At 35.8% G+C, this 20114-nt stretch overlaps 1 protein-coding gene across 3 annotated transcripts in view; it reads left to right on the top strand.

Moving 5' to 3' along the window:
• Positions 1-409: 409 nt before the first annotated feature.
• The window catches only part of ZMYM4 (zinc finger MYM-type containing 4), a 132502-nt gene continuing 112797 nt past the window's right edge, over positions 410-20114 (top strand). The window contains exon 1 of one of the 3 annotated variants that reach the window (XM_027864441.1): positions 410-469. In XM_027864441.1, coding sequence (XP_027720242.1) covers positions 428-469 — 42 coding nt within the window. In that variant the 5' untranslated portion in view covers positions 410-427. Of the gene's footprint in view, positions 479-2101; positions 2122-20114 lie in introns of those variants that run through there. The other 2 variants (XM_027864440.1, XM_027864443.1) reach the window with 2 other exon arrangements.

Below are 20114 nucleotides of genomic sequence, written 5' to 3'. Positions count from 1 at the left end.
GGTGACCGCTTTAAGAAGGAGGCAGGCGGAGGAATTTCTCCGACAGAAAATAATCCTACACAGAGGGCCCATTAGACACCATTAACCCCCCGAGTCCCGGGCTCCCCGCGCCCCTTCCCCGCACCCCCTCCTGCCTCTCCTCCCCAAGCCGGGGAGTCAGACACCCCGCCACCTCCCCTCAGAGTGCGGGACCCGCCCCCTCCCCACTTGAGGGAGGCGAGGTGAGGCCCGGCCCGGGGAGGGCAGCATCGAGGCGCCGGTGCGTGTGCTGGGGAGGGTGGAGGGGGGGGCGGTGGCAGGCGGGGAGGGGAAGGGTGGGCAGGGCCGGGCCGTGGCAGGGGCAGACCACCAGCCCGGGGGCCGCCGCGGCCCCGAGCCAGAGCCGGAGCGGGAGCCGCGCCGAGAGGCGCCTCCGCCGGGGCCCAACATGGCGGAGCGAGAGGCGGAGGAGCCCGGCCCCCGAAAGAGGGTAGGTGAGGTGAGCTCCGGGGCCGGGGTACGGGCGGGGGAGTGAGGAAGTGCGCGCTCGGGGCGGGTGGGGGGCGCCCGGCTCGAGAGACCCCAGCGGGGTTGGGGGGCGGGGAGGGGGAGTCCCAGGAGAAGCGCGAGGGAGGGGGAGGAGGAGGGGCTGACCCGGCCCCCCCCCGAGCGTGCGCTGGGGGGGCGGGGAAGGGGCCCCCCACATGGTGGATCCTGTCTTGGGGTAGGGGTCCCAGAAAGGGGGGGCGTGAGTCGAGGAACCCCAGGCAGGGGAAAGGAGGAGGGGAGACGCAGTCCAGGATGGGGTGGGAAAAGTGGCTTTTAGGCAGGTGGGACAAAGATCTGTCGTGGGAGAGAGGGGGTAGTTTGGTCTCAACTCTTGCACTGTTGTGGAGTGGTGGTGTTGATCATCCCTGGGGGGATGTGTGTACGTGTGTGGTGGTAAGGTAGTGGGGGGGCGGAAGGTTCGAGGGGGAGTCGACAAAATTTGTATTTTCCATATGTAGAAAATCAGTGCTTTTGAAAATCCGGTAGGGCCTGAGTTAATAGAAGAAAGGAGGGGCTTGGAAGCTTTCTAGTCAAGAGTTAATTGGAGAACGTTTTGCAAGAAAAACATTAATTCATTGTTTGTCTGTCCTGCCCCTCTTCTAAATCCCTCCCTCCCTTTTATTGAGATGAAGGGGACTGTGTGTTGTTACCTAGAAAGAGGTAGAGGGTAATGTCAGGTTTTTTCATTTGAAGGGGACTTTTCTGTGACTATAATTAAAAATACTGAGGGTTTTTTTTTGCCTCTAGTTGAGAATCCTGAAGAGTATGACAGAAATTGTGATAATTCAAGGATGCAGTCCATTTATTCTGCAAGAGAGAGAACCGGTTCAGTGCCTAAGTTGAATGTCTTGTTAAAGTTCTCCTCAGAACTTTTATTTCATTCTCATTTTTCCCATCAAATTGAAAGCAGTGTTATTGTGTAAGGCACTCAGCAGTTTTTTTCAACTGTTACTTTACCCTTATTACCTGGTAGAGGACTCAGTACCAATAAGTACTCCCCATCCCCCCCCCCCACCCCGAGCAAATAGTTCATAAAATGATGAGAGGAGAGTTGTTATCGACTGGGTGAAAAGATGAGCATTTCTAAAATGCCTTTCAATTCAAAATAAAATCTTTTAAACATTTTCCCAGTGCATTCTGTGATTATGGTAAATGTTCTCTGTTCTTGTTTGTTATCTCTATGCATCTTTATATGTGTATACTATTACTTGTAAATATCTACAGCTGTTAGTTACTATTTTTGTACCACCCAAATTAGTTCATAGGTAGTAAATTGAAATTCTTATAGGTTTCTTTTTTATAAGGTGCAAAGGAGTGGGGAGTACAATGAATCTGTCATAGGGGTTTGTTAAACTTTATTATGATATCTTCAAATAGTTCATTTAGTGTTTGTATGTGTATATATATATTTATACATATATAATGCAATAGATATGGATTTTTGAGTATTGATTAGTTATTTTTCAAAGTTAAGAATGGCTTTAAACTTGGATCTTCATTTTGCAGGAATGATGGTATAAGGTAGCTGGGGGGATTATAATACTTTTCCCAAGAAGTTTTCCAAATATATTTTCAGCAATTCAGAAACTCAAGGTAAAGTACCTCTTTAGATATCTAATGCTAATAGGAGTTGGATACTTCAAACTGATTAATATGTTATTACTGTGATAGTTCTTATTCTACATTTCTGTAAAAGGTTAGTAATTTAGACTTAATACAAGATCTCCCATAGATTATGAATGTTTCTTTATTTTGAATAATTTTAATGCTTTTAAAAGATGCTAGAATCACAGCAGTAGAAATTGAGGTTACCTTTACACAGTATGTGTAGCATGCTTGAGTCTCTTGCTCAGTTTCCCCTGTATATTAGGGGAAGATTGCTTCTGTTTGTCAGGGAGTGGGTAGTTCAAGTTCTACATTCATTTGGTCTTTAGTTTCACATTGGAATAACCATTTGTGGGGCTGTCATTACTAATATATCCCTGATAACTTATGGGTACTAAACTGCCAGTTAATAAGATGATAGGACATAGAGCTAGAAAAAATAGTCAAACTCCCTTATTTTATAGATGAGGACACTGAAGCTCAGAGAGGTTAAGAACTCAATCACAGTCAAGTTCAATAAAGAACTGGACAAAATGCTGTGATTTAAAAATAATAATATAGATTTTTGCTATGCTAATGCTTCAGCTTGAACAAGTCATATAACTTCTGTGAACTTTAGTTTCCTAATGTGTGAAGTGAGAGGGTTGAACTCGATGGCTTTCTATAGGTCCCTTCTAGCTGTTGTCTGTGATCCTTTTACCATTCTTGACATCAAGTTGACCCTATGTTTTCAGAAAAGTGCAGCCTCTTACTAGTTAGCCTTGGAGGATTTAGAGGTCAGGTAAAGGAATAGTATATTTTTGGCCCCAAGGAGCAACCTTGTTAAGTTTGTAGGTGATCATTACTGGCAGATTGACCACCAAGTTTTTGTTTTTGCCAAATCCGTTTATGAACGCTATAATCTGAGGCATAGGAGAGTTGCAGTCCACATTAATGAATGGCGGTATACCCATGGTAAATCACAGATAATTAAAATATTATTGTATATTATTAGGCACTGAGAAGACTAATCCATTAAATGAATGATGATTAGATAATATAAAAAAAGAACCTGTAATTATAATGTGGTATTGTCTATAATAATAATTTGAATTAATATTTACATAGTTATAGTTTGTTTGCAGAGTACTGTCTTCAGGATTGCCCTGTGAAATAGTATATAGTTTCTATTTTTCCAAATTAGCTAATAGATCTCAGGATTATAGGACTTTGACTTAGAGAAAACCTTAAAGGTCGTGTACTTCAACCTCCTCATTTTAGAAATGAGAAAACTAAGGCTCAGAAAGGTTACATGTACATGCCCATCTGGGTTGTAAGCAGAGTTATGATTTGAACCCAGATCCCAAACCCTTGACTTTTATCATGTTACATTGTATTATTACCTGGTGATTGTTACTAAATTACATATATACATACATACATATGTGCGTACATATATACATATATTTATATCCTTAATGTTTGCAAATGTTTATAGTGCTTTCCTCACAGTAACTCTGTGTATATAGTATAAGTATTAACCAGATTTTACAGATGAGGAAAGTAAGAGTAGTTAAATACTGGAGTTATAATTCTTGCACAGATCTTTTGAATCCAAAAATCCAGTTTATTTTCATTCCAATCTACCATGCTGTCACATCTTATACCATTTTTTGGCTTTCAGGGCTTGGCAGACTGCCATATACATGATATACATTCAGGTAGATAATAATTTTGGTGGGAAAGGATTTCTCAACCTGGTAATGTTGGGCATATATAGATCCAAGTTCAAAGTCCTCATTTTTGGAACTTGGGTTTTATCTAAACTACCTGGTAGCCTTTTGAATCTGTGTAGAGGGTGGAGCTAGGGTTATAGGAGTCATACTGATAGCTTTACTTTACCAACTTACTCTGGAGACTCCTCATAGTGCCCTCTTCCAAATAGGAATTTTGGGCCACCTTGCTATGTTAACCTGTCTTATGGACCCTTGGAACAGTAAATCTCAATTATGTTTAGAAGATCCTGAATCCCATTTTATATTTGAGATACTCCTTGCTATTAATGGCTGGTGTTAGCTCAGTTGATTAGCGTGTGATACTAATAAAGCTCAGATTATTAGTCTGATTCTTATGAGGGATGTTAGTTATATATCATGGACAGTATCCCTAATTTACCATATTGATCACAGTATTTGTAGTGATAGAACATTGTTTATCTGTAGAAATCCATTTCCAATACAGGGTTTCTTAACTTAGATCATAGAATCTATTAGATAGTTTCTTGACAAAAAAGTTACAGGAATTATTCATTTATGTAGTCCAATTTTCTGGTATGATTAACTTCCATATAAAAAATGAAAAACATATGGAAGTTATTTTATTTACCAAAGTTGATAAAAGGAGATAGTTCCTCTTTGATGTCACAAGTATCTGAAATTAAACAAGTTAACAAATATTTGGGGGATGTTTTTGCATTTAGGAGGATAATAGCCATCATCCAAAACAAAATATTTACTTTTTTTTAACTTAAAAATTATATATTCTGATGTTAGTTATTTTAATGATATATGTGCATTTATTTAAAAATTTTATTCTTTCCTTTACAACTTTTACATCTTTACATTTTAAAAGTTTAAATTTTTATTTTTTTAAGCAGAATGGGCTTTCAGCAAGGTCAGCATTATAATTCGATATATTTTATGTAGTTATTCACTAATCTTCTTTACAGGCTGGAAAAGAAATTTGAATTTTTCTTTTCTTTTTTTTTTCAGTTCCCAAATCTTACTTAGGTTGAATTAATTCATACAAAGGAAATACTATTTTGATTCCTACAAAAAGAAGCTATTGCTGTTAAAGTGGAGATGATTCAACAAACATATATAAAATACCTACTGTGACTTGGTTCTGAAAGTGAAGCAGATAATTAAAACGTAGTTCCTGCTCTCAATGTAACACACAAATATTTAATAATTATATAATAAATATACTATATATAGTATAATGTACTATAAATTATAAATATACTATAACATTGCAATAACTATAATCCAGAATATGGTAAGAGCTTGAGAGAAAGACAATGCTTTTGTGATTTAAGTAAGGAAGTATCTTTGGAGAAGATCAGAAATGGCTTTATGGAAGAAGTGATGTTTGAGTTGTATCTTGAAAAATAAGATTTCAACAGGTGGAAATGGGGGAGCCAAGAATGAAGGACTTTCCAGGCATGGGGAATAATGTGAGCAAAGACAAGGTAATAATTAACTGTCTTACTCATTTCATTAACCCGTTAAGGCTTTGATGTTTAAAGGGAAAAAGATTTTGTGAGGATAAAAATGAGATAATATTTGTAAAGTGTTCTGTAAACCTCAAAGTGCTATATAAATGCTTGTTAACATAGCATTATTATTATCATCACTATTAATCATAACATAAATATGTATCAATATTATATTAAGATACACTATGTTGAAATATTAATATGTTATTACACAGAGCATTATTGTTGTTGTTATTATTAACAACAAGTGCACTAGGTTCGAAATTCCAACTGATACTTGCTCTGTAATTTATAATTACCTTAGAGCCCTAGGGAATTACCTTGAGCACTGAGAAGGTTAAGTGATTTGCCCAAGGTCATATAGTAAGTTTCTTAGAGTTCGACTTGAACCAGGTCTTTCTGATTCTGAGGCCAGTTCATTACCTATGTGTATCTCACATGTTGATAACATTTATATGATATTGGAAAACTAGTAGTACAAAAAAGCTGGTCTGTTATAAGATAAGAGTATCACTGATGTGCCTTTGAAAATAATAGACTTTTCACATGGTATTGAAAAGAGCATATAGTGTTCAACAGATAACTACTTATATATCTTTAGTAAGGACTGCCTTTTTTGTTTGTATTCCCAGATAGTGTGTAGCATAATGTTAAGGTGAGTGTTCCTGTTTATAAGGGTGATCCTTTGGAGGATCCTCTGCTAGGATTCCTACACAGGCTCTGATTTGCCTATGAAGGAAATTTAGATAGGTCATATTTCAAGTCTAATGTCTTCTGGCTTCCAGGGCCCTTGTTGGAACTTAGTTCTTATTGTCTTTCTGGAAACTGTAGCAACACCCAATTGGTCTTTTTTAATGTTGCACTTAAATTGTATCTTTTGGCTCACATACTTTGTGCCATCTTTGTAGAATATCCTTGTTATGGCAAAGAGCCAGTTAGCTCTGTAAAGTCTGTTAGGTTCTTGGTAATGGTGGAAATAGGATCTTTGGTTGAGATTTTTCCATCTGCCAAATCGAATATTTGATTGGTACAAGATCATCAGCAGATTGTAAGTGACAGTCTTTTTAGTTTTGATAGACCTTTTCTGTTTTTGGTTTACCTAATATAAATAGTGACTGAGTCCAAATATTACTTCCCTCAGTTCACTGTTAATGAACATAAAATTTTAATAGCAAATATGTATTTATTAAATAATTCACACTTTTTGGTATTTTGGAGGTATAATTCTTGGGTGCTTCTAGCCAACTAACACTTTTTCAATAGTTTCATATTGTTCCTGGTACCAAATAATCATAATATCATTAACCCAAACTTTTTTTCCCCAGTCATGGATTTCTTGGTTTAACTTATTGGAGCCTATTGTTGTTTGCCATGTACTTTTGTATTGCTTTTTGGTTGATCTTCGAATTAAGTTTGCCAGAGACTGTAGAATCCCATGATTCACAGCTAAGTTTAGTCAAAATATTTGCCTAGTTTCCTTAATGTAGAGATGCTCAAATGTCTTGAAAAATGTCATACACATAGTTGTCAGTTGTTCCAAGATGTATGAATTCTCTTAATTCTAATCAACACTTTGTGAGACTCCATTCAGTGAAGCTCACTTTCCGTCCCAATTTTGACAGTACAGATATTGCTGCCTAATGTGTTAATTAGTTATTTGAAAATACAGTATCAGGGAAGGGAATCATTTTGAAGGAATAATCTTCATACCTATCCAGTAAGCAATATGACTATTATAAAAGTTGACTGACGTAGTATAGTTAATTGTGATAGGTGATTGACTGTTTTGTGCCACGATCATCATAAAACTACTGAAAAAAGGTTAGTTTGCTATGAGCACTCAGTCATACCTCCATAGAACCTAATAAGGGTGAATCACTCAATAAATGTGTTAAAGTTTTATAGTCATTAACAGTGAATTGATTGGAAATGAATGTCTGTCTGCTCCATGGGTATCTACACAATGTCATGTAAACATGTTGGATAAACCTACTGAGGTAAATTTATGGAAGTATCTTGCACAGGATTAGAGGGGATGCAATTTGCATAATTGGAAAAGATGATATCAAAGATGCATTAGATGAGGTGCATCAGCCACTTGAATAAAATAGCCAGATTGACTAATTTTTTGCTAACCATGTTATGTAGACCCTCAGATTTTTTGTTTTATCTAGACTCTTAATGTCTCAGTTTCAAGTATTCTATTAGAAAGAGAATTAATAATACTTATTCTTAATGATTTTAGATTCAGTACAGAACAACTTTAGGGCTAAAAGGGATTTTAAAAGTCATCTAATCTTAACCCTTTTATTTTACACATGAGAGACGATAAGTTCAAAAGAAATGAGAAGTCATGTACCAAATTAGTTGATAAGCCCATATTAGAACCCAGTATTTATGTCTCTTTTAGGAAAAGATACGATACTCATCAATTGGGGAATGGCTTGTTGTGTTATGTGATTTTGATAGAGTACTTTGGTGCTATAAGAAATGACAAGGGGCAATGGTTTCAGAAAATCACAGCACGAACTATATGAACTGATACAAAGTGAAGTGAGAAGGACCAGGAGATCATTGTGCATAGTAACAGCAATGTTATAATGATGTTCAACTGTGAAAGACTTGACTGCTCTGATCAGTACAATACAATCAAGACAATTCCACAGGACTCAGGGTGAAAAAGGGCTGTCCACCTTCACAGAGAGAACTAAAGAACTGAATGCAAATTGAAGTATGATTTTTCTCACCTTTATTTTTCTTGATTTTTTTGGAAATATGGCTAATATTGAACTGTTTTTATGTGATTTCACATATATAATTGATATGTTGCTTGCCTTCTCATTCATTGGAGGTGGGAGGGAGGGAGAAAATTTTGAACTTGAAATGTAAAAAAAGAATGCTAAAAAGAAATAAATTAAAATGTTTTTTAAAAAGATGTTTTATGAAAGGCCAAGATAGTATTTTTAGTTATGAAATATACATATCTACATGTTTGAATGGTGGAAAATTAATTATTTTTGCTGAAATTTTGTTTTTTAAAAAATCCTATCTCAATTTTTCATTTACATTATCATGAAATGAGAATTGTATCTTTTGATCACATAATATATCAGACCATCATATGTAAACTATTCTTCAGAGTAAAACAACTTTGAATCAATTAGAAGGAATAATCTTCATACCTATCCATTGGGCAATATGACTATGATAAGGTAACTGAATTAGGATAGTTAATCCTGATGGATGATTGATATGGTTGTTCATAAAGCATTGTGGTACAGAGAGCAGTAGATTTGGAGTCAGAGGCCGTGTTTTCAAATCTTGTGTGTGTGTGGCCTTTATGTTTGGCTGTAGACAAGTCATTTAAACTCAATTGGACTTTAGTTTTTTCACTTGTAAAATGAAGAGGTTAGGCCAGATTACCTCTAAAATCTCCCTTTCCAATTCTAGATCTTTAATCGCTAAACTATTTGATTTGTGTGATCAGATTAACTTATTTTTCCAGTGCGGTTTTCAACAGGGGTAGAGGGATAGAGTTTGGCTCTACTAACAATAGCTGACATGTATATATAGCCCTTGGTTTATATATGTTCTCATTTGATCTGCATAGTAATGACCTCTCTAATAATGAAGTTATTTCAAAATGACATTGAAGGCAGTGTTATTTTGGAGGTATGCATATACTTATTTTCAGTTAGAACTGTTGAAAAATGCATCAAACATTAATTTCATGGGAACTGAATTCCTCTTGTCTGGTTTTAAAGTGTTGAGTTTTTTATGGATCTGTTTTAATTTCAGTGATTAAGGCTTCTTGTTTTGGAAAAAAAAGTACACTTTCACTTAGGACGTATTAATTTAGTTCTGGCTACATTGAATAACATGATACTCAGGAGTAACTAGTCTGAAAAGGTTAAAATGTATCTTGCAGGCACAATGAGGACTCAGAAGAGGTACTGAGCAAGATAATAAAATGAAGAAATTAGTACCTTAGGAAGATTACTATGGTGGCCAGGTACTGGAGGGGAAAGAATCTGGAGTTCAAGGTTATTGAAATAGTGCAGGTGTGAGATGATCAGGAACTAGACTGGGATGGCAAGAATAGGAAGGTACAGATATGAGAGACATTTTAGGAAGACTGGACTGTCCTTGATGCTTGGGTACTTACTGAATACTTGAATAATACAAAATTATAGAATCTGAGAATTGGAAGAAACCTCAGATATCAGTTCCCAACCCTTAGATAACCAAAAATCTTCTCTAGGATGGTAGATTTATATTTGAGAAGGACCTTAAATTTAGGATTGAGGGAGAACAGTCCAATCCCTTCATTTTATAGATGAAGAAAACAAGGCCCAGAGAGGTTAAATGATTTGCCCAAGTTGACACAGGTAGTTAAGTGGAATGATGAGATTAAAACTTTTACTAGGACTCTTGACTTCAAATCCAGTTGCTTTTTCTACTATATTATATAACACATCTGATAAATAGTAGTTCAACCTCTGTTTGAGTACTTCCCCGGGGAACTCACTGCTTTTTGCATTAGTCCATTTTGTTTTTTGATAGTTTTGTTCGGTAGTTTCTCCTTAAATCAACCCTAAATCTTCCTCTTTAACTACCACCTCACTAATTACTCTTAAGTCTGCTGTAGATAGTTTGATTGCTCTTTCACTGACGTCCCTCAGAATATTTCAGATCTATCAGAATTCTCCTCCTTCACCTCTCCTGGTTTCTAAAAGCCAAACATACATAGTTCTTTCAGCTGATTTTTGAGTACCATGTCCTACAATACCCTTATACTGGTTACCTTCTTCTGGATATGCTTCAGCTGGTACCATGTTTTTTTAAAACGTGGTACCCATAAGTGCCAATGAAAAAGCATTTATTAAGCAACTTACCATAGTAGTTCAGGGCACTATACTAAGTACTAAGGATACTAAGGCAAAAATATGGTTTCTGTCTTCAAGGAACTCACATTCTGAACTACTACTCTTAACACTACCCAACTCTTCCACTGTGCTCTCTTGATTGCTTGTTCCATAGATAACAAACTAGATTTCATCTTAAATCTTTTCCATTCTAAGTCCATGATCTTCTTACACTCACTGAGACCTGGCTCCATCCTGTTGATAGTTTCCCTGTCTTCTTTTTGCGATACTGGTTGCAGTTGCACTTATACTATTGTGGTGGGGGAGTGGTATTATTCTTTGTTCCTCATTGACACTCTTAGGCTTTCCCTCTACCCCTGTTGCTCAGTAACCTCTGTTCTTTGAGGTTAATTCTATCCATATACATACATACATACATACATACATACATACATACATATATATATATATATATATATAAACACACACACACACATATACATATATAATCACCCAATTAAATTATGGTGGTTATTGTGTATAAAGCTCCAGAACACTCAATCCTCACTCTTGCCTTCATGCTGGGGGACTTCAGCATACATGCTACTACTCCCTCACATACTCTTATGATTCCAATTCCTCAACTTACTCATTTCCCATGACTTATATTTTCCCACCATACTATAGCTACACACAGATGGTCATACCCTTGATCTTGTCATCACCCAGAAGTATTCCATATCTATATTCATAAACTCTGAAATTCTTTTGTGTGGTCATAATCTGTCATTCAGCTTTTCACTCTGCCTTGCTACTCCAAACATTTTTGAACTTTACTGCGATCTCCAATTCCTTTACCTCTCACTTCTTTTCTAGGCCATCACTTATGTACTGGCTACACTCGCCTTCCTTTCTTATCTTGACCCCTTACTGAAGCAGTTCTATGCTGTCCTCTTGAGTTCCTTGCCCCTTAATTCTAATTAAGAACTTGTTTTTCTAAACTCTGGCCTTGGTTTACTCTTACCATCTACTACTACCTTTGCTCATACTTATATGCTGTAGACTGAAGCTGGAGAAAATTTAAAAAAAATGTTGACTGGATCCACTTCAAGTTTATATTACATCTCAACTGGGTCCTCTTTGTATCAAGGCAGTCCTTTTACACCTCCTTAATTAACTCATTATCCATCCCACTCACCACAGCTACTTTTCTATACTCTTTTGTCCCCCCCTCACACCTTTCTCTCCCTCTGTAGTCTCAGCTGAGAAACTTGCCTTGTTTCACTAAAAAATCTCTTTTGCATCTCATCTCGCATCACCCTGATGCCTTCTGCCTGTATTTCTACCTTCACTTCTGTCTCATGTGGAGAAGTGGCCCTTCTTGCCAAGGCAAACCCCTCTACATGGACAAGTGATCCCATTCTATCCCATCTTCTCGAGCAGATTGGCCTCTCTATCATCCCTACTGTTTTGCTTATATTCAGTTTCTCCCCATCTACTGGCTACTTCTCTACTGCTGATAAGCATACCCATGTTCTTTCCGTCCTCAGAAATCCCTCATTTGAACTTTCCATCCTTACTTGCTATCCTGTATCTCCCCTCTTTTTTGTGTAGCTAAAATTCCTTGAGTCCACTGTCTGTAATAGGTACCTTCATTTTCTTTCTTCTCTTAACTCTTTGCAGTCTTCTGACCTCATCTTTCAATTGAAACTGCTATCTCCAAAGTTATTAATGATCTGTTTTAAAATGAAATTTTATTTTTAGATCCACATTCTCTCTCTCATAGCCTTCTTCTCCCAGTTGAGAAAGCACAGGGGGAAAACATGTTACAAACATGTGACATAGTCAAGCAAAACAAATATCTGCATTGGCCATGTACAGACAAAAATGTCTCAGTCTGGACTAAGTTCAACTGTTCTCAATCAGGAGATGGTATCAAGACCTCTGGAATTGCGGTTTGTCATTATGTATTGATCAGAGTTCGTAAGACTTTCAAAGTTATTTATCTTTATAATATTGCTGTTAGTGCATAAATTGTTCTGGTTTTGCTCACTTCATCAATTCATAAAAGTCTTTCCAGGTTTCTCTGAAACCATCTTCATTATTATAGGTCAATAGTATTCTATTATGTAAATATACCATAATTTATTCAGCTGCTTCCCATTTGATGGCACACCTTTGGTTGACAAGTCTTTTCAACCATAAAATAACTTCTGTAAATATTTTTGTACGTCTCTGTTCTTTCAAAAATTTCTCTGATCACTTTGGGGTAAAGGCCTATTAGTGATATAGCTGTGTCAGAAGGAATTCAGTTTAGTAACTTTCTGGGTACTGTTCCAATGACTAGACCAGTTTTCAGCTCCACTTCCTTAAATGTGGCTATTTTCCCACAGCCCCCTCCAGCATTTGCCATTTTCCTTTTTTGTCATCTTTGCCAATCTGATGAGTGTGAAGTACAATTCTCTAGTTATTTGGGATTTAGAGCATTTTTCTCAAATGGTTATTGTTTTTTTTTTTTAAAAGATGTTATTAGCTATACAACGACTAAGTTCATGAAAGGGTTGCAGTCCGAATGAGTTGAGAGAGTATCCACAGTGGTAAACTTAAAGGTATTTTAAATATCAAAACATGATTTATAATAATTCCCAAATATTTACATAGCAGTTTTTTTAATTAAAAAAAATTCTGAACTTACATTAAAAAATTTTTTTTTCTTTTTGGCGAGGTGATCGGGGTTAAGTGATTTGCCTAGGGTCACATAGCTAGTAAGTGTTAAGTGTCAGAGGCTGGATTTGAACTCAAGTCCTCCTGACGCCAAGGCCAGAGCTCTATTCACTGTGTCACCTAGCTGCCCCTTAAAAAATTTTTTTAAAGAAAGCATTTACATATACATGGTAGAACATATAGAAAATCGGATGTGAAATTGTGACTCCATTTCATAGTCATTTGCTTTTGAAAAAAGTACATAATAAATTCCACATGTTACTTTCAAAATTATCCTACTCATCTGTTTACTTTTAAAATTCTTTCTTGTCTCTTTGGTGCAAAAAAAAATTTCAAGTGTACTTTTTCTTAGTGGAGGGATTACTGTTACCAACCTCCTCATCTCAGTCCTTCCCAATTGAAAATGGAGGGGGATAAAACTCATTGTAACAAATCAGCATAATAGAGCAAAACAAATTTACACAGTGGTCATGTTTAAACTGCATCTCTCTATGTGCCTTGAGTCCATCATCTCTCTATCAGGAGGTAACATTTTTTTATCATAGGTCCTCTGGAGAATAAAGTTAATTTGATAACTACTCCCCCTTCCCTTATTCAGTGCTTGTATAGTATACTTTTCTTCCCATTTATTCCAGTTATGAAAAAAAAATAGCAAATCACACCTCCCTTCTTCCTTTTTTCTATACTACTATATCCTTTTTGCCCTCCCTTTGAACAAAACCAGTCTGCCCTTAGCTCCTCTTTTTTTTCACATGGTTATTATCTTTTTTCCTCCTAAAACTACATAGTTTTATCTTCTCAGCATTTATCAATTAGGGGATGGCTTTTACTCTTATATTTTTGAGTCTGTTCCCTATGGATCTTAGAAGTGACACCTTTTATCAGAGAAACAAGCTGGAAATATTTTTTTCTCATTTTTCTACTTCTAGTTTTCTCATTTACCTGCTTCTAATTTTAGCTGAATTGGTTTTCAAAAAAAATTTAATTTTGTATAATCAGAACTGTTTGTTTTACTTTCTATGTAATTTCTTCCTCATTCTTCTCATTTATTTGTGATGTCTTCCTTTCATGTCTAAGTCATGTCCTCATTTGGTATATGGTGAAATGTTAACCTATATTTAGTTTTTGCCAGACTGCTTTCCAGCTCTTCTAACATTTTTTATTGTATATTGAGTTTTTGCCCTAATAGTTGAAATCTTTGGGTTTGTCAAACTGTGGGCAACTTTATTTCTACATATTTTGTACCCATTTTTGTTCCACTGATCAGTCTTCTTATTTCATACTCACTACCAAATTGTTTTGATGAATATAGCTTTATAGTAGAGTGTAAAATCTGCTACTGTCAGGCTTCCTTCCTTGACAATTTTTTTCATTAATTCCCTTGATAGTGATCTTTTGTTACTGCAGATGAAATGTGTAATTTTTTTTTTTTGCCCAGTAAAGCAATCCTCTATAACGTATGTTGATTGCTATTGTACTGAATGCTCAGTAAATCAGTTTCGGCAGCATTGTCATTTTTGTTATATAGACTTGGCCTGTTCATGAACAATTAACATTTTCCTAATTATTTAGATGTATTTATTTTTGTAAAGTGTGTTTTGTAATTGTGTTCATAAAGTTCTTGGGTATCTTGGTAGGTCGACTCCCAGTTATTTTAACATTATGTTACCAACTATTTTTGTGGTTATTTTAAATGAAATTTGTCTTTTTAGTTTTTACTGCTAAGTTTTTTTGGGGGGGGGTAATATATAAAAATTTTAATGGCTTATGTGGCTTTTTTATTTTATATCATTCATTTTGTTGAAGTTGTTAATTGTTTCATTTAGTTTTTTTAATTCTCTAAGGTTCATCATGTCAAAATGATAATTTCGATTCTTTTTTTGCCTATGCTTAGCGATTCAGTATTTTTTCTTGTGTTATTGCTATAAGTAGCATTTCTGGCTCCATAGTAATGTTGATAAACATTGTATCTTGTAAACTACACCTGTAGTTTTTTTATTTATTAATTCAATTTTGTTAATCTCTGATTTTCAAGATTCTTTTTTGAAGAGTTTTAATTTGTTGATGTTTTTAGCTTTTTCAGTTGTATGTCCACTATGTTGATCTTTTTGTTGTTTTTTTTTCCCCCTTTTTTTTATTGATGGAAGCATTTGGAGATATAAAATTTCCCCTAATTACTACTTTGGCTGCATTCCAAAAATTTTGTATGTTAGTCTCATTGTTGTCATTATTTTCAGTGAAATTGTCATTTGTTCTTTGACCCACCTGTTCTTTAGAATTAAGTTCTTTGGTCTCCAGTTTTTAATCTTTGCTTCAGAAACCTTTATTGAATATAATTTTTACTGCATTATGGTCTGTCAAAGATGTGTTTAATGTTTCTGCTTTTTTGCATTTACTTGTGAGGTTTTTATGCCTCAAAACATGATCAGTTTTTGTGAAGGTTTCATGCACATCTGAGAAATACATATACTTCATTCTCTTCCTGTTGAATGATATCCAGAGATTTATCATATTTAACTTTTAAAAAATTCTATTTAGTCCTTCATTTCTTTCTTTTTTTGTTTAGATTTACCTAGGTATAAAAAGAATAAATTGAGGTTTCTCATTATTTTGGCTTTGCTCTCTATTTCTCAGTATAGCTTACTTTTTCCTTTAAGAATTTAGATGCTATACCATTGGTACATATATGTTTAGTATTGATATTCATTGTCCGTGGCTTCGGTGTCAAAGTCAAATAGAATTGGATCCTTGTAAGGCCACGTATTGACTTAGAAAACCACAAATTAACATTTTGTTGTATTGAATTTTAAATTATTTTGTTAAATATATTTCCCATTTACATTTTGATATGGTTTTGGTAGCACTGGGGAGTTTTACCTGCTGTTCCATGATATCTTTCATCAAAAGGTAGTTTCCCTGTTTACCTCTTTTAACTAAGTCTTTTTGGTCTCTTACTAGCTTTTTACCATTGTTTGTTTGAGATCATGGTTGCTACTTCTATTTTTTTTTTTTTTAACTTCAGCTGAAGCATTATAGATTTTGCTCTAGCACCTTATTTTAACTTTCTGGGCATCTTTTAGTTTCAAATATGTTTCTTAAAAACATATTATTGGATTCTGCATTCTTGTCCATTCTGTTATCCTTTTCCATTTTATGGGCTCTTCCCCTTCACATTCACAAGTTATGGTTGTTAATTGTATGTTTCCCTGTATAGTATTTTTAATGCTTCTAACTTTTCTTTGTTTTCTGTATCTTTCTTAAGAGTTTTTTCAGTTTAAGACTTAATTTTTCCCTTAATCTGCCTTCCCTCTTATTTCCCCTTTACCTTTTAAGTAAACTATTTCTGTATCCAAGTTTTATGTGTGTGTGTGTGTGTGTGTGTGTGTGTGTGTGTGTGTGTGTGTATGTGTATGTGTATGTGTCTGGGTCCCTTCTTTGACCAGTTCAGATGAGAGTAAGGTTAGAGTATTCCCCCTTTCCCTTCCAAGCCTTGTTTTACTTCTTGCTTATCCTAATTATGTGAGAATTTTCCTCACCTTTTCTCTCTCTTTCTTCCCCCCAAGTGTATTCCACTTTCCCTTTCCATTCTTCTTAGATCATTAAAATACTCCCAGGCCTTCTGTCTAATCAAATTAGACTCTCTCTATGCCCCTAATGAAGATAGAATTCTGAGGGGATAAATGTATCATCTCCCCATATTAGAGTGTAAACAATTTTTCTTTTTAGTCCTTTATGATTGCTCATGCATGTTTTATGTTAGAAGTTGAAGGAAAAAGTAGTTTTTTATGACATTCAGAATACAGTAATATTTCTATCAATACTGATTATATACCTCAATCTTGCTATGTGACCAGCTAACCTTCTTTCCCATTATTGTATATCTGTAATGATATCTTTTTATGCTTCTTCTGGTTTACAATTCTTTTTTGGCAATTGCTGCAGCAGACTAATGTCCACCATATATCTCCTAGTTGCTCTTTGGGTGGCCCTCCACTTTTAATTCAACAGAGACTAGAATTTCCACAATTCATAGCCATATAGCATTATCAGAATAATGTTGGTGTTGCTGTTAAGTTGTTTCAGTCATGTCCAACTTTTTATCACCCCTTTGTTGTTGTTTTTTGACAAAGATACTGGAGAGGTTTGCCTTTTCCTTCTCCAGCTCATTTTACAGATGAGGAAACTGAGGTAAACAGGGTGAAGTGACTTGCCCAGTCACATGGCTAGTGTCTGAGGCCAGATTTGAACTTGGGAAGATGAGCCTTCCTGATTCCAGGCCCAGCACTCTATCCACTGTTCCACCTACTTACTCAATACTGGTGTTAGGAAGACGTAAATTTGTTTCAGGGGGCAGCTTGGGATCATTAGAAAGTATTGTTCAATTTTCTAAACGCAATCAAAGCTCGTCAAGTGTAAGCATGACACATTTCTGTCTGTAGTGTCTGTCCAAAGTGCATATACCAATAGTCCCAAACATTTGGAAGATTCAATGCCCCATCTAACATGAAACCTAAATCTAAGGGCAAGTTCTTTGTTAACCTTTTTTTTTCTCTTCAAATAGAAGAACTGATCAAAAGCAAACATAAAATGCCATCATCCCCCTTGCCCTGACTTAAGTTTTCTCTTTTTGAAAGGTTCTAAAATATTAATTGTAATATTATAATAAGTTCTAGTTTTGTACCATTTTCTGATGTCATATAGTCAGACTTTTATTTGGAAACTGTTAAATCCCTTCTTTATAACTTGTATCTTTAACTTGAGTTAACCTAATATTTACTGGGCATTGACAGTGCTTATTACTGTGGCACATGTGAATATAGTCTCTAAATTCTGGGGGAGGGAAAGAGTCTGAAAAGTTTTTTCAGACTCACGCATTGAATCTAAAACTTTTTTTCCTGTTGAAGATAAGGAACTCATTAACATGATGAAGATAAGAAGATTAATTCTTCATCTTAGAAATACTGAACAATCCTTGATATAAGTTGACTTAAAACTAAAGCAACCAATGGAAAAGGATTAATGTAATTTTTAACAATTTAGAAAAAGGCAATAATGGCATGCTTATCAAATTTCCAGATAACATAAAGCCAAGAAGTTTAAGATGCATTGGATGAGAGTAAGGATTCAGAAAGATCCTGACAGGCTAGGACACTGTGGTTGATGGTGAAATTTAGGAGGGATAAATGTAAAGTATTATCCTCATGTCCAAAAAAAATCTGTTTCATAAATATAAAGGTAGGGAAGTTTTGGCAAGATAGCAATGCGTTTCAAAAGTTTCACCTTTTGGCTCAAGCTCATGAGTCAACAGTGTGATAAGGTAGCTAGAGTAGTTACTTTGATCTTAGACTTAGGCTGTTTCAAGATCCTGCCCGAGACTAGTCAGATAATGATAGCCCTGCTGTACTCTGCTATGATTAGACCGTATCTGGATTGTGGTGTTGAGTTTTGGGTCTAATATTTTTGAAAAAACATAGATAATCTGGAGAGCTTCTAGATGAGGTTCACCAAGCCAGTAAAGGGCTATTAGGTCATGCTTTAAGAGAGTTTGCAAGATCTGTCTTTTTTGTATCCCTAGGCTTACCGTTGGGTGAGGTGCATAGTAGGTGCTTGAAAAATACTTGTTGATTGCTTAACAATTAGAGCTGTTCAGAAGTGGAATGAACTATTTTAGGAAGGTGTGGGTTATACCTCCAAGGAGGTTTAGCATGAACTGGGTAACTTGACAAGTATGTTGTGGAGTGGAGTCTTCTTGTTCAGGTACAGATTGGACAAGAGGGTCTCTGAAGTCCCTTTAAATTCTGAGATTTTTGTAATTCTGTTAATTTTACCAAAGGCATGATTTTCATGTTTATGTTTTACTAGGGTAATATTTATTTTGATGATGTAATTTACAGGATTTGGGGACACTTGCAAAAATGAGAATAAGAATTTTTTAAAACAAGAATTTTATTTTATTTATTTTAATGGTATTTCATTTTCTCCCAATTGTATGTAAAGAAAATTTTTAGCTTTCATTTTTACAAGATTTTGAGTTCCAAACTTTTCTCTGTCCTTCCTCGCCTCCCTTTTTCCAGCCTCAGTCAAAGTGAGAACTCTGGAAAGACCTTAGCAGGCTTAGCTTAAAAAGGTCAAGGTCTGGGGCAGCTAGGTGGAGCAGTAGATTGAGCACTGGCACTGGAGTCAAGGGACCTGAGTTCAAATCCGGTCTCAGACCAGACACTTGACATTTACTGGCTGTGTGACCCTGGGCAAGTCACTTAACCCCAATCGCCTCACCAAAAAAATAAATAAATAAAAATAAAAAGGCCAAGGTCTCCCACTGCATCCTGGGCCATCTCCAGTTGTCCTGATCTGTATCTGGTCACTGGACCCAGATGACTCTGGAAGAGAAAGTGAGGCTGGTGACTTTGCATAGCCCTCCCTCACTATAATCTAATTCACTTGCAAGTTATGGCATCATCTTTCTGATGTCATGGTCCTCTTGGAGAATGAAGGACAAACCACAACCTGTTAAGCAATTTGATATAGGTTATATATGTGCAATCATGTAAAACATATTTCCATGTTAGTCACAGTTGTGAAAGAAGAAACAGACCAAAAGGAGAAAAAAAATAAAGTGAAAAAGTATGCCTCAGTCTGCATTCAGAGTCCATCAGTTCTTTAACTGGAGATGGATAGCATTTTCCATCACATGTCTTTTATAATTGTCTTGGATTATTGTGTGGATGAGAAGAGCTAAGTCACTTGTAGTTGATCCTCACACAGTGTGGCTGTTACTGTATACAGTTTTCCTGGTTCTGCTCATTTCACTTTGTATCACAAGTCTGTTCAGGTTTTTCTGAAATCTGCCTGTTCATCAAAAAATAAGACTTTTAAAAAAGTAAATATTAATGAGCACATTTGAATTGGGATTCATTTTTTTAAGTGAATGTTCTGAGATGTGCAGTTATACTTAAATTGCAAGAATAAGTTTCTAATGTTGCAACAGGATCAAGAATTTTATCTTTTTTAAACATATTTTTTCATTTTGAGTTCCAAATTCTCTCCCTTTCCAGTCCTTTTGCTACCCATTTAAAAGGCAAGCAGTATGATATCAATTATTGTTGTGAAATCATGCAAAACATTTCCATGTTAGC

This window comes from Vombatus ursinus, unplaced genomic scaffold (assembly GCF_900497805.2).
Source record: "Vombatus ursinus unplaced genomic scaffold, bare-nosed wombat genome assembly UNPS02014775.1, whole genome shotgun sequence".
In the NCBI taxonomy this organism is placed as follows: domain Eukaryota; kingdom Metazoa; phylum Chordata; class Mammalia; order Diprotodontia; family Vombatidae; genus Vombatus; species Vombatus ursinus.
The sequence above is the reverse complement of the archived record's forward strand: the minus strand, read 5'-3'. Positions and strand labels throughout refer to the sequence as shown.